The sequence below is a fragment of the Neohortaea acidophila genome, assembly GCF_010093505.1.
Source record: "Neohortaea acidophila strain CBS 113389 unplaced genomic scaffold BDY17scaffold_5, whole genome shotgun sequence".
NCBI lineage: Eukaryota > Fungi > Ascomycota > Dothideomycetes > Mycosphaerellales > Teratosphaeriaceae > Neohortaea > Neohortaea acidophila.
In genome coordinates, this window is record NW_022985514.1 from 1,438,194 (window position 1) to 1,449,510 (window position 11,317).

The 11,317-nt window shown below is 56.7% G+C and overlaps 6 protein-coding genes across 6 annotated transcripts; 3 read left to right on the forward strand and 3 right to left on the reverse strand.

Annotated features, from left to right (window-relative positions):
• Nucleotide 1: 1 nt before the first annotated feature.
• Nucleotides 2–1,271, reverse strand: BDY17DRAFT_150062 (uncharacterized protein). The gene has a single exon (XM_033729614.1). The coding sequence runs from the start codon at nt 1,201–1,203 to the stop codon at nt 112–114; it is 1,092 nt and encodes a 363-aa protein (XP_033590130.1). The 5' UTR covers nt 1,204–1,271; the 3' UTR covers nt 2–111.
• Nucleotides 1,272–1,364: 93 nt separating this feature from the next.
• On the forward strand, nt 1,365–2,832 carry BDY17DRAFT_150175 (uncharacterized protein). The gene is made up of 3 exons (XM_033729616.1): nt 1,365–1,542; nt 1,601–1,851; nt 1,904–2,832. Exons 1-3 carry the CDS (start codon nt 1,492–1,494, stop codon nt 2,661–2,663), a joined length of 1,062 nt encoding a protein of 353 aa, XP_033590131.1. The 5' UTR covers nt 1,365–1,491; the 3' UTR covers nt 2,664–2,832.
• A 169-nt stretch (nt 2,833–3,001) lies between these two features.
• Nucleotides 3,002–4,045, forward strand: BDY17DRAFT_324284 (uncharacterized protein; the record flags this gene model as incomplete). Its single annotated transcript, XM_033737163.1, has 1 exon — nt 3,002–4,045. The coding sequence occupies one exon, from the start codon at nt 3,002–3,004 to the stop codon at nt 4,043–4,045; it is 1,044 nt and encodes a 347-aa protein (XP_033590132.1).
• A 265-nt stretch (nt 4,046–4,310) lies between these two features.
• On the forward strand, nt 4,311–6,916 carry BDY17DRAFT_297629 (endomembrane protein 70). Its single transcript, XM_033733623.1, has 3 exons — nt 4,311–4,730; nt 4,783–6,593; nt 6,645–6,916. The coding sequence occupies exons 1-3, from the start codon at nt 4,643–4,645 to the stop codon at nt 6,882–6,884; spliced, it is 2,139 nt and encodes a 712-aa protein (XP_033590133.1). The 5' UTR covers nt 4,311–4,642; the 3' UTR covers nt 6,885–6,916.
• A 1,245-nt stretch (nt 6,917–8,161) lies between these two features.
• Nucleotides 8,162–8,764, reverse strand: BDY17DRAFT_310541 (uncharacterized protein; the record flags this gene model as incomplete). The annotated part of the gene is made up of 1 exon (XM_033735447.1): nt 8,162–8,764. One exon carries the CDS (start codon nt 8,762–8,764, stop codon nt 8,162–8,164), a length of 603 nt encoding a protein of 200 aa, XP_033590134.1.
• A 1,689-nt stretch (nt 8,765–10,453) lies between these two features.
• BDY17DRAFT_316880 (FRG1-like family-domain-containing protein) lies at nt 10,454–11,248 on the reverse strand (the record flags this gene model as incomplete). The annotated part of the gene is made up of 1 exon (XM_033736044.1): nt 10,454–11,248. The coding sequence occupies one exon, from the start codon at nt 11,246–11,248 to the stop codon at nt 10,454–10,456; it is 795 nt and encodes a 264-aa protein (XP_033590135.1).
• Between the last annotated feature and the right edge of the window lie 69 nt (nt 11,249–11,317).

Below are 11,317 nucleotides of genomic sequence, written 5' to 3' on the forward strand. Positions count from 1 at the left end.
TGTGAGGGGATGGCGGAGGTGTTAGCCTACGCAGGCCGGTTTGGATATCCTATGTTTCTTCCAAAGCCTCGTCTCGAGGAGTCGCCTTCTGCACTTTGCCGCATCGCTCGCTCAAGTCTTATCGCGAAGAGTTCCAATGATGCTAATGGTGCCCCCCGCCCCATCCGCTCCAGGCGTTGCTTCAAAGTCAACGACACGAAACGCAATCTTCCCCGTCACTTCGTTGCCTGCGCCATCCAACCAGCGCTCGTCCTCGTTCTCCAGCTCTGGCGACTTTTTCCTTTCTTTTCCAGCCTCCTCCTTGTCTCCGCTCCACTCCCAATCCGCCGGGAGGTTCTCTTTCTCAACGACCGCATTGAAGTAATTCTGGCACATCAGGCCCAGCAGAGTCGGATTGTGCAAACTCACTTCCCCTTCAATCCAGCATCCTTTGCGCGGCCGGAAGATGACGAAGTCTGCGGTCAGCCAGACGAATGTTACCGCGTACTCGTTGATACTGCGGCCAAGGACTTCTTTCGGCTGGGGGTTCCTGCTCTTTGATTGTACAGCCTCGGTGGGATGCTCTGATATGCGTGCATTCGAGTATGAGAGCAGTACGCCGGAGAGAGGAGGATAGTATGTCAGAAGGTGAGGGGAGATGTGCTCGGCGCAAAGACCCTCGAGAGGGAAATCGTGGGCGCAGGGGGATAGCGGGAGGTAGAAGGAGGTGGTTTGTTTGACGAAGGGAGAGCGGGTTCGTAAGAGTTCTTCCGTTGGCTCGATCGATGCTTTTGCTTTCTCTTTCCGCTTTTTGTGCTTCATTTTGGTCGATGATTCGGCTTGTGGGGTGTCAGGGATGGCATCGGTCTTGCCAGGCTTATCGTGCTTTCGTTTCTTCGACGATTTCTCCGTCGGTAGCTCTGGCGCAGCATCGTTTTGCTTTGCTTCTTTTCGTTCTCGCTTCTTTGCCGCCTTATCTTTCTTCGATTCTGCACCGGCATCTGGTTGTGCTTCTTCTCGCTTCTGCTTCTTCGCCGACTTCTCCTTCACCTCGTCTCGATCATGCTTCTTCTTTGATTTCTCAGGCTGTGCATTGGCGACAGCATCTTCCTCCGCTTCTTCACGTTTCCGCTTCTTCCTCTCCTTGTCACCTGCCTCCTTGTCCTTTTTCCGCTTCTTTTCTGGTTTGCCCATATCTCTCGAGCTCGCAATATCTGCAGACATCTTGTCGTCCACTTGCCGGCTCTCTCATTTCAATCGAAAGTTTCCTCCGACATTGAACTTTGTGGAGGCGTTCAAAAAGTGCGGAGAAAGAAAATGTTTCCCGACCGCGACTTTTGGCAGTGACGTCGCTTGCTTCACGTGCCCCTTCGCCGAAGGACAACATCGTTCATGAATGCACGCTTTTGTAGAGGGTGAATTGTCCTTCTCACGAACTGAGTCGGCGCTATGGGATTGATTGAACCCTCGGAGCCTTCGCCCTGACCGTTTGCTTTCGTTTGAGCCGCAAAAATGCCTGGCGGTGACTTTCTGTCCATCGCTGGATGGTATTTCCTACCAAACGTACTGATCACCCTTCTCGTACTCAAAACGCTCCGTGAAGATCTAACCACGGAAACAGATTGCGAGCGGCTATCTACAGCAGATTCTCTACTCCATCTTCATCCGTGCAGGCGACCCTAAGCCACAGCCAGGATCACCACGCTACATTCGAGATCGCAAGCGCGCTCATATCTTCGTCATTCTGGCCTACTTGCTTTACACCATCTACGAGGCCGACTATCAAATCCGCCAGACCAGTGATTTCTATCAGGCTCTCGGTGTACCGCACGATGTCGATGAGAAGGCATTGCAGAGCAAATTTCGAAGGCTGTAAGTTGTCTCTTCCGCGTTTTGCAGGCATTCAGACTGACGAGGAAAACAGAACGGTTCAATACCACCCCGACAAAGCAACTGGACCCGACAAAAGCCAAGTCGAAGCCGTCTACGTCCACCTCAAACTCGCCCGCGACACGCTCATCGATCCAGCCAAGCGTTTCGCCTACGACCGCTTCGGCTTCGACAGCCTACAATGGCGCAGCTGCACCACCATTCGCGATTTCATCTTCACCGGCATGCAGCAAACTACAGGCTATTACGTCGCCAGCGGCAGCGTGCTCGTCCTCCTCGGCGTCCTGGGCTACCTGCAAACGGGCACATTCTGGCGCTACTTGGTCATGGCGAGTCTGTACGTCGTGGAAATGCACCTTATGACTCGGCCTACATTCCCGGCCGTCTTGACGAAGGTCTTAAACCCGCTGCTGAGTATGACGGGATGGCATCCTCCTCTGCTGCCTTTCCAATTTCTCACCCTGCTCCGGAAAATATCGGTCACGTTCTTCATCGCCTTGGCACAGCTGGGTCCCCTTCTCCTAGGCGCGCAAGCCGGCCAGTCTGGGGACGGCGTCTCATCACAACAGCTGGACAGGTTGGACGCTGTGTCGAAAGCGGCGGATCAGGAAGTTTCGCGGATGATGGGATTGGAAATGAGCCCTTACACGACAGACCCGGCGAGCATGCGCGAATTACGGTCGGGATTGAGAGAGTGGCTCGTGCAGAATACGATCCGAAACGATCCCGAAGTCAGTCGTGCGGTTCAAGGGGTCCTTGATCGGAGAAGACAGGGAGTCGAGCCTGCCGGTTGATGCACTTTCACTCGCGTGAACATGTGTCGGCCTTGAGCGGGTGAATGTTGGCCACGAGCGAGTCACGCGTTGCTTGGTCCTGGAGAGCATTCACGTTTCTAGGGGCTAGACCGTCGAGTATCTCCAATGCAACCCAATCCAGCATAAATTCACCTATTGCGGTATTGTATCCGCGCAGTGCCGCCTGGCATTCACATCAACCTTCAACACTGGCTCCAGCCTAGATCGTTTCTTTCCACCATCCACATGTTGATACTACTGGTCACCGACAACAATGACACCGCCTCCCCATCCATCCTCAACTTTCGACTTGTCTTCAGATCCCAGCCAGGCCAACCATGGAGAACGACAGCACACTCGCTTCCAGGAGTAACACCAACGACACGACCTCGAGTCTTGATCTTGCCAAAGCGCACTCGAACGACACCATGACATCCAGCCTGTACTCGATGCTTGCGAATCAAGCCATTGATCGGCTGTCAGATCAACAACCTTCGAAGGAGCAGATCAACTATTGCCCGCGCATCAAAACTAGGACCGGGAAAGTCTTGTGCGCTGACGGCATTTTTCGAGACCTTAAGACGAAGAAGCAAGAACGGGAAGAAAGGCTGCTTTCTACTGAGTTGTTCAGCTGGACGTATAATCTTCAAAGAGTCGGTGTGGCACATCCTGGCTTAGATGATGGGCAGCTACCTGGGATGGAGCAGGAGGCACCGACGTCTGTTCAGTGTACATCCTCTCCACAAGTCTCGAAAGGTCAAAGTCTCGTCTCCAAATCCGCTCGTGTTGAGAAGGAGGTGAGTCCGGGCGGTCTCAAGCGTCGCCCGAGCCTGGTGTGCAAGCTCTCGAGTGCTGCAAGGGAGCTGTTCCACGGCGGGTCTGTGAGGGCCAACAAGAAACTGGTGGCTGATGAATCTTATGAGAGTCTAAGGCAGCAGATGATTGAGTGGGCGTGCTGGGAGAGAGAACACGCTTCTCCGCGGAAGGTCAGACCTGAGGGGAATACGACTGCTGCTCATGACAGCGCCGTGTACCTTGAGGACAGTCCGAACACGCGTGGCAAGGTGAACAAGCAGTATCCATCGCTCGAGCTCGTACCACAGCCATTACGCGTCTCGAAGCAGCAGGAACAGCGGCGACAAGCATTCATGCCGAGCTCGCCGCCTTCTCGCAGGCTCTCCTCGCGCAAGCGTGTCGATACTTCGCGCAAGAGCTGGATGCCGCCGGATCATGGCCATGGAGAAATGGAAATTGACGCGGGGAAGACTCAACAGACCGCAGGTCGCGTGATACGTGCTCAGAGCAGATCGTCAGGGAGGATTCTCGTGCTTGCGGAACAGATGGTTCGGAAGACTTGCATCTATGGCGGAGACTTTTTCTGAGAGATTGATGTGACGAGATCTGAGTGAGAAGCACCTGATGACTTCAGGTTGTTGGTGTGGTTGTTAGAAGTCGATGAAGTGTACCTGCATGAAGCTAGCTCGTCCGTCTGCCGTCGCGGGCGACTCGAGCCGCAGCCGAAGGCTTGGCCGCCGCGCGTAACGCGGGTTGGCGTTTTCGCCGCGTTCCCCGATCCGTGATTGGGTGCAGATGTGAACCCTCGGAAATGGTGCAAGCAACGTTCGTAGATCTTTTTGTTGGCCCGAACCTCCCTCCACCTCCTCATCCATTGCCCCCAATTGCTTGCCTCCTTATCATTGTCGGCCTCTCAAACAACTCTACGTCGCTCGTCGCCTCCTCTCCGCTCATTATCGTTGGTGGTTTCCGCCATTATCCTTCGCTTTCAAGGTCGAGTGGCGCTGCCGGGGAATTCCTAGAGCTTCTGGAACTTCCCAACGACTTGCGGCAGCTTGACTCGTCCACGAAGCTCTTTGCTCTTCTGCGAAGAATTGCGAAGAACAATCCTGTTGATACTCGGTAGTCGGTGCGTGCTGGACACGATCGACGGAAGTGCGGAGTAGTGGTGGTATTGCACAGACATGGCCGCCGACTACCGATCTTCCATGCGCGCCATCTGCACCTTACTTTTCTTCTGCCTTCCAATCGCTCAAGCGTTTTATATTCCCGGTACGTCCCGGAGCTCTCCCTGTCAATCCTATCCACTGACCTCAACCTCCAGGATTTTCAATCAAAACCTACAGCGAAGGCGACCCAATCCCGCTATTCGTGAACAAAGTCTACTCCGACAACACCGAGATTCAGTATGCCTACTCCGAGCTCCCCTTCGTCTGCCCGCCCACGCGACGCCATAACCCCGGCGGCCTCATCTCCGGCTCCAACGTCGCCCTGAACCTCGGCGAGGTCCTCCGCGGCGATCGCATCATGGTCTCGGACTACGAGTTGGAGATGGGCAAGGATGACGAGGCGAGATATCTGTGCAGTCAAAAGGTGAATCGCGCGGATCTGAAAAAGGCGATTGAAGTGGTCAAGCAGGGCTATGTGGCGGAGTGGATTGTCGACAACCTCCCGGGAGCGACGAGCTTCGTCACCGTGGACAAGAGCCGGAAATACTATGCCCCAGGTTTTAAGGTGGGATATGAGGAGACCTCGTGGACTACCGGTCGACCGAGATACTTCCTCAACAACCACGTCACCCTGGTCATCCGCTATCGCCAGGCTCCGGGAAGAGCCGGCCAGCGCGGCAAGAAGGTCATCTTGGGCTTCGAGGTGTACGCAAAGTCCATCGAGGCCGAGAATCGCGATGCCTCCGGCCTTCCTCCCGATTTGCGGAGCAAGCACCGCCCGCTGGAACTCACCATGGCGAGGAACGTGACGAATTCCACCCTCTCCGGCAGCTCCGAGTCCTCCTTCCACCTCGAGATGCTCGACGACGGTGCGGAGGATGCGGTGCTCACCATTCCCTACACCTACAGCGTCTACTTCCGCGAAGATGACAAAACTAGCTGGGAGAACCGGTGGGATCCCTACTTCGTCAATCAAGAGGAGAGCACGGGGGTTCATTGGGTCGCCATCGTCAACTCTCTCACCATCTTCGGCTTGCTGACGTCGGTTGTTGCCGTCATCTTCACCCGCATGGTCCGTGGAGACATCAAGCAGGGCATATTGGAAGAGGGGAAGAGTCGTGGCAAGCGCAGAGGGTTGAAGTCGCCTCGTCGCAGCGGGGAGAAGACCGGTGGCCTACTCGAGCAGCCGGGTGATGTCGACACCATCGATCTGTCTGACGAGGAGGTGATTGAGGAAGTCACCGGTTGGAAACTCGTCCACGCCGACGTCTTCCGCTCTCCTGCCAACGGCTACCTCCTCGCCCCGCTCATCGGATCGGGCATGCAGCTTATTTTCATGGCAGTGGGCCTGATCACTCTCAGCTGCTTTGGTGTGCTGAACCCCAGCTTCCGCGGCGGCTTCATCTCCGTCGGCATGGCCCTCTTCCTCCTCGCCGGCATTTTCTCGGGCTACTTCAGCGCGCGTGTTTACAAGACCTTCGGCGGCTTGAACTGGAAATACAACGCAGTTGTGACCGCCACGCTCGTGCCTGGTCTAATGTTCGCCACCATCTTCATCCTCAACCTCTTCGTCTGGGCCCAGGCTTCCTCCACCGCCATTCCCCTCGGCACGCTCTTCGGCCTCGCAGCTCTCTGGCTCTTCGTCCAGCTCCCTCTGGTGTACGGCGGGAGTTATTACGGCTTCTGGAGGAGCGGGGCGTACACCCATCCGATCAAAGCGGGCAGTGTTGCGCGACAAATCCCCATTCAGCCGTGGTATGCGCGGCCCGTGCAACTCGCTCTCGCCGCCGGCCTCATTCCCTTTGCCGTCATTTTCATCGAGCTTCTCTTCGTCTTTCACAGCCTGTGGTCGCAAAAGACTGGGTATTACTACATCTTCGGCTACCTGGCCGTCGTCTCCACCATTCTCCTTCTCGCCGTCATGGAGACGACCATCATCGCCGTGTACATCCAGCTCTGCTCGGAGGTGAGTTCCCAGCCCCGTGCAAGAAACCCACAGTAGCTAACTCCTCCCCAGAACTACCACTGGTGGTGGCAATCCTTCTTCCTCGGCGCCGCCTCGGCCGCGTGGATCTTTGCGTACAGCGTCTACTACTACGTCCACGCGCTGCACCTCACCGGCTTCGTGAGCAATCTGCTCTTCTTCGCGTACACGCTGCTGGCCTGCTCCATTTACGGCCTGCTGATGGGCACCGTCGGCTTCTTGACGGCCTACGCTTTTGTCCGGCGTATTTATAGCGCGATCAAGGTGGATTGAGCAGCTACTCGGGATAGATTAGATGGCATGCTTGAAATATCTTGTTGTATTAATGGCCGATTGATGATGTAGCTGTGTCCTTTGATAAGTTCCGTTTCGTAATTTCGACGTCTGGTGTTTTGCTATGTTGCAGTGAGGCAGATCATGACCAGCGTGAAAGTCGAAGTTTGCTGCAGCTGTAAGGCTGTGAAAGACTATTTCGTCTACGAGGAAATCATGACCTATAGGACGAGTTCGGCGGCGCCAAAAAAGCAGCGATTATTGTAGCTTTTCGAAGGACAGCTACCGCCTGGACATAGGCCACCCGCCCATCAGTACATGGCATCAAATATGTAAAAAGAGAAGAGCCCATGCGAGGCTCCGACCGAACCCCAACTCTAACCCTACGACGCCGCACCCCTAACGCCCCCAGTCCATCTTTCTCCCCTCCATCTTCCCGACGGCATTTCTACATCAAAACCCCCGACGCAGAACTGCTCGGAGGCGTTCCCATCCCATCCCATCCCAACCCACCGCGCACGAAAAAAGGGCTCATTCTCTCGCTCGCCATCGGATGGTGTGGGCCAGTGGAGCCGAGTGGCAGGCACAGCCATGCACGCTTCTAAGCGACGTTACTGCCGAGCGGCGATCTTTTTACGGTGCGTCTGACATCTGCTGCTATTTTTGCGCCGTAGGCGAGCAGTCACATTTTTTTGACAGTGGTGAGTGACTTTGATTGATGGGGCGGAGGGTTTCATCGTGCCGCCCGCCGCCACCTCGTGTGTGTCTACCTCTTTTGATGTGTGCGCTGTGTCATTGTTTGTTGTGGGTGGCTGGGAGTTTTAAAGACTTGCGGCTGTTGGAAGGCGGTAAGATACTGGGGTCAGGAGGCAGTGGGGCGGTGAGCGGGCTCCGATAATGCGACCGGTCGTCGATCAAGATTGCCTTGTGCAAGACGTAGCTCATATTCGACCATTGCGAAACTTGCATACTGGAGTATAAGAAGGGTGCACGAGGAGAGGTCAAGTGTGTGTAGAAGATGAATAGCGACCATGTGGTATATACATCTAACAGACGGTGCAAGATTTTTCCGATGAGAGAATAAAGATTAAGACATTAGACTAAAAAGCTCGTCGGGACTCGACCGTCACGATGCTCAGAGGTGGTGAAAAGGAAGGTTCCCCAGGTGATAGTGATTCAAATCGCCGAAACACCCTGCAGCGTGCAGCGAGAAGCTTTCTGCAAACCCATGGCGAAGTAAATGCAACAAATGACGACCCCCAGCTCTATCCACTGCTTTACAGGAGGAGAGCACCCGCGCCCACGAGGGCAGCGAGACCGGCGACGGCGGCGGCGTTGACGTTGGAGAAGTGCGACGAGGCGGCGCCGGTGCTCGGGGGCCACGCGCCGGTGGTGTAGCCGGAGGGTGATGACCAGCCGCTGGAGGCGGAGACGGCGTAGGTGGTGACGGAGGTGGTGCTGCGCCAGATTTGGGTGGAGGTCTGCACGCACACGCTGCCGGTGCCGGTCGGGCTGCCGTAGGGCCACGCCTGCGACGGGGTGGAGTAGGGCGGCGGCGAGACGGGGGAGACGGGGGTGCTGGTCGGGTAGCTGGGAGGAGACTGAGGAGTGCTGGTGGGGTAAGACGGGTTGGAGGGCGTGGAGGTGGAGGAAGGAGCGCCGTATGCCGGGTTGGAGGGCGTAGAGGTGGAGGACGGAGCGCCGTATGCCGGGTTGGAGGGCGTCGAGGTGGATGAGGGAGCGCCGTAGACCGGGTTAGACGGGGCGACAGAGGAGGATGCCGGGGCGGCGGAGGAAGAGGCAGACGAGTATGCGCTCTTGCCGGGCAGGGCAGCGGCGGTGGCCACGAGGGCGGCGGCGGCGAAGGTCTTGAAGAGCATGTTGATGGTGTTGGTTGGGTGTTGGGTAAAACGAGTGACTGGTGGTGAGGAGTGAGGGTGACTGTCGCAAACGAGTGGGAGACAGTTGGGAGCGGGAGGGTGGATTGTAATAAAGAAGAAAGGGAAGAGAAGAGAAGGGGACGAAGGGCGAGATGCAGGTACCCGGCTGCTCAAATAATGAAAGTGGGCCGGCTAGTGCAAAGACAGGCGCACGGAGGACGACGGGGAAATTGGAGAGGCGTGCCGGGCTCATCTGCGCGAGGATCAAGGTCCTGCGCGCACTGCGACTGGCCCGAGCGCGCGCGAAGAGGCGGGCGGCGCGCGCAGCGTGACACCCACGAAGGACGGATGATCGGTTAGAGGGCAGAGGCCGTCGACGTTTAGTGCCCGCCGGCGCCGTGTCAACAGCCAGTCACGCCCCAGCCTCGCCACGGCCCACTTCTATTCCTGGCAGTGCACGGCCGCCTAATCTCCGCCCACCTGCCACAAGCGGCCTAGGCACAGGGGCTGCGGCCAATCACAGAATGCGATGGAGACGACACCTCCTGAATCCTTTGCGCCAGTGGTCAACAGAAGTTTCACCCTCCGCCCTCGTCCTCCCGCCGCTGCACTTTGACGGGTGTCACACACTGTCTTGTGTATCACCATCACACCAACCACTTGAATTTGCCGACGCAGGGTGGTTTCATACACTGTGCATGAGCAAGGCGGGGTGTTGCACTTAGGGTGCCTTTGTGTACAGCAAGTAGGCCATATGCCCAGACCCCGCTTGTTGCTCCAACACTTATTCCAACGGCTAATTAAACAAACAAGACGGATTGCAAGCCGAGCCAAACGGTGCGGGCTCCCCCAACGACAGTGCCGGAAATTCGCAGGCTCGCGTGCATTTCGTGAGGTGGGCGATCCGCTGCCGCGCCGCCCCACGTGGATCGGGCATCGGGCATCTCCAGCCGCCCTCTTTTTGCATGAGACACTTGACATCCCCGGCTTTCCTCCTCACGGTGTAATTCTTGCATCATGTCGTAGAATAGCAGCCTCGCCTCCTGCCACTCGAAGAATTAATGTGTATTATTGGCAACACGACACTGTGCAACGCGGTGAACACCCTCGCTTGTCCATATCCCCCGGTGGTCGAGCTTATCTTGGCTGGATTCGGGAGATTGCCAAGCATCCTTCTCATTACACTCCTACAGGCTCGTCGGCAATCCAATCTACATGAAATAAGCGGCAACGGTGCGCGTATAGTTTGCTGTGCCAGAGGCAATCATTGTTTTATTTACCTGCGTGTTGCCACAGAATCAACAGCAGTGTCTCGACATCGTCGATTTTCTCTTCACCAATCTTCAACCAGGCTTTGACAGTCCAGCCGCGCTGGGAATCCGCAGCATAACCAATCCGGAAGTATGCCGAAGACGTCATACTGTGTACAACAGAGATGTCGGCGCACAACAACTCGCTTGCGCAAGGCCGGTGTTGGCGGTGTTGCCGCTTGTTTCACTCACAATTTTGCGTCATCAACTGCCGAAAGTCACCAAGGCTGGACTGGACCAGCTTTTGTGTTTGTGCCATGTCGCACCGGACTGGATGTCGCGTCTTCCTTGCGTCGGTCTGGTCTCATCGTGGCGCACCCTGATCAAGCGCTGTCGGCTTTGCAGAAGACACTGCTGCTATGCGCCGTGCGTGCTCCCATCACGCATACTTGTCATGCTTCCCCTTGACCTTCACATCAAGCATCGCCTCATGATAGTTGCCCTCCCTGCGCGCCCTCTTCAACACCTTCACCTCGTCATCCTCCAGCCGTCTGCCAACCTCGTCCTCCAACTCCTTGCGACTAATTTTCGCCCGCACCTTTTCCGCCTTCTCCACCTGATGCTTCGGCTTGAATCGCGCCTGCATCCGCACGCGCAAATGCGTCTTCTCTCCCGCTCCCTCCGCATCCCCTCTCACCTGCGGCGCATTCTCCTCTCCCTCAACAGAGATAAACGTCCCCCTCCCCGTCTCAATATCAAACATGCCCACTGCCTCCGCAGAAGCCGCACACTTAAACGTCTCCTCGGGCGAAATCGCCTCGCGCACCGCCGAGCAGATCCCATACTTATCACACCCCAAATACCGCCCATGATGTCCCTTGAACGTGAAGTCCTTCTCCGACCCCACAACCCGTGTTGCAACCCAGACTTGCGACACCAAGTGCGGCTCCGCGGTGTGCGGCGAGCCCTCGACCATGTTCTCGATTGCGCTGGCGTGCACTTTGCCCATGGCGTCTGTGGCGAGGCAGGTCGGGGGTTCGGTGGGGAGGACGAGGAGGACGGGGCCGGAGATGTCGGTCACGCTTTCGGCGGACACCCAGTTGTCGTCTTCTTCTGCTCCGCCTTCGTTCTCGCTGGGGTGAGGTCTTTGCGAGGGTTCATCGTCGGCTTCGGCTGCGGTGCGTTTGCGCTTTTTCGCCTTCTTGTCGCCTTTGAATGTGAGGGCTTTGACCATCGTGGGGACGGGCCGCTGAAAGAGCAGCGATTACGACGTGATGGGGAGCAAGCGACGTGGGTCGATGCA

Coding starts and splice junctions, on each gene's coding strand:
- BDY17DRAFT_297629 (XM_033733623.1), top strand. CDS start 4,643: ATGGCCGCCGACTACCGATCTTCCATGCGCGCCATCTGCACCTTACTT. Junction 4,731..4,782: donor TCAAGCGTTTTATATTCCCG/GTACGTCCCGGA, acceptor CTCAACCTCCAG/GATTTTCAATCAAAACCTAC. Junction 6,594..6,644: donor ACATCCAGCTCTGCTCGGAG/GTGAGTTCCCAG, acceptor ACTCCTCCCCAG/AACTACCACTGGTGGTGGCA.
- BDY17DRAFT_150062 (XM_033729614.1), bottom strand. CDS start 1,203: ATGTCTGCAGATATTGCGAGCTCGAGAGATATGGGCAAACCAGAAAAG.
- BDY17DRAFT_150175 (XM_033729616.1), top strand. CDS start 1,492: ATGCCTGGCGGTGACTTTCTGTCCATCGCTGGATGGTATTTCCTACCA. Junction 1,543..1,600: donor GATGGTATTTCCTACCAAAC/GTACTGATCACC, acceptor CCACGGAAACAG/ATTGCGAGCGGCTATCTACA. Junction 1,852..1,903: donor CAGAGCAAATTTCGAAGGCT/GTAAGTTGTCTC, acceptor CGAGGAAAACAG/AACGGTTCAATACCACCCCG.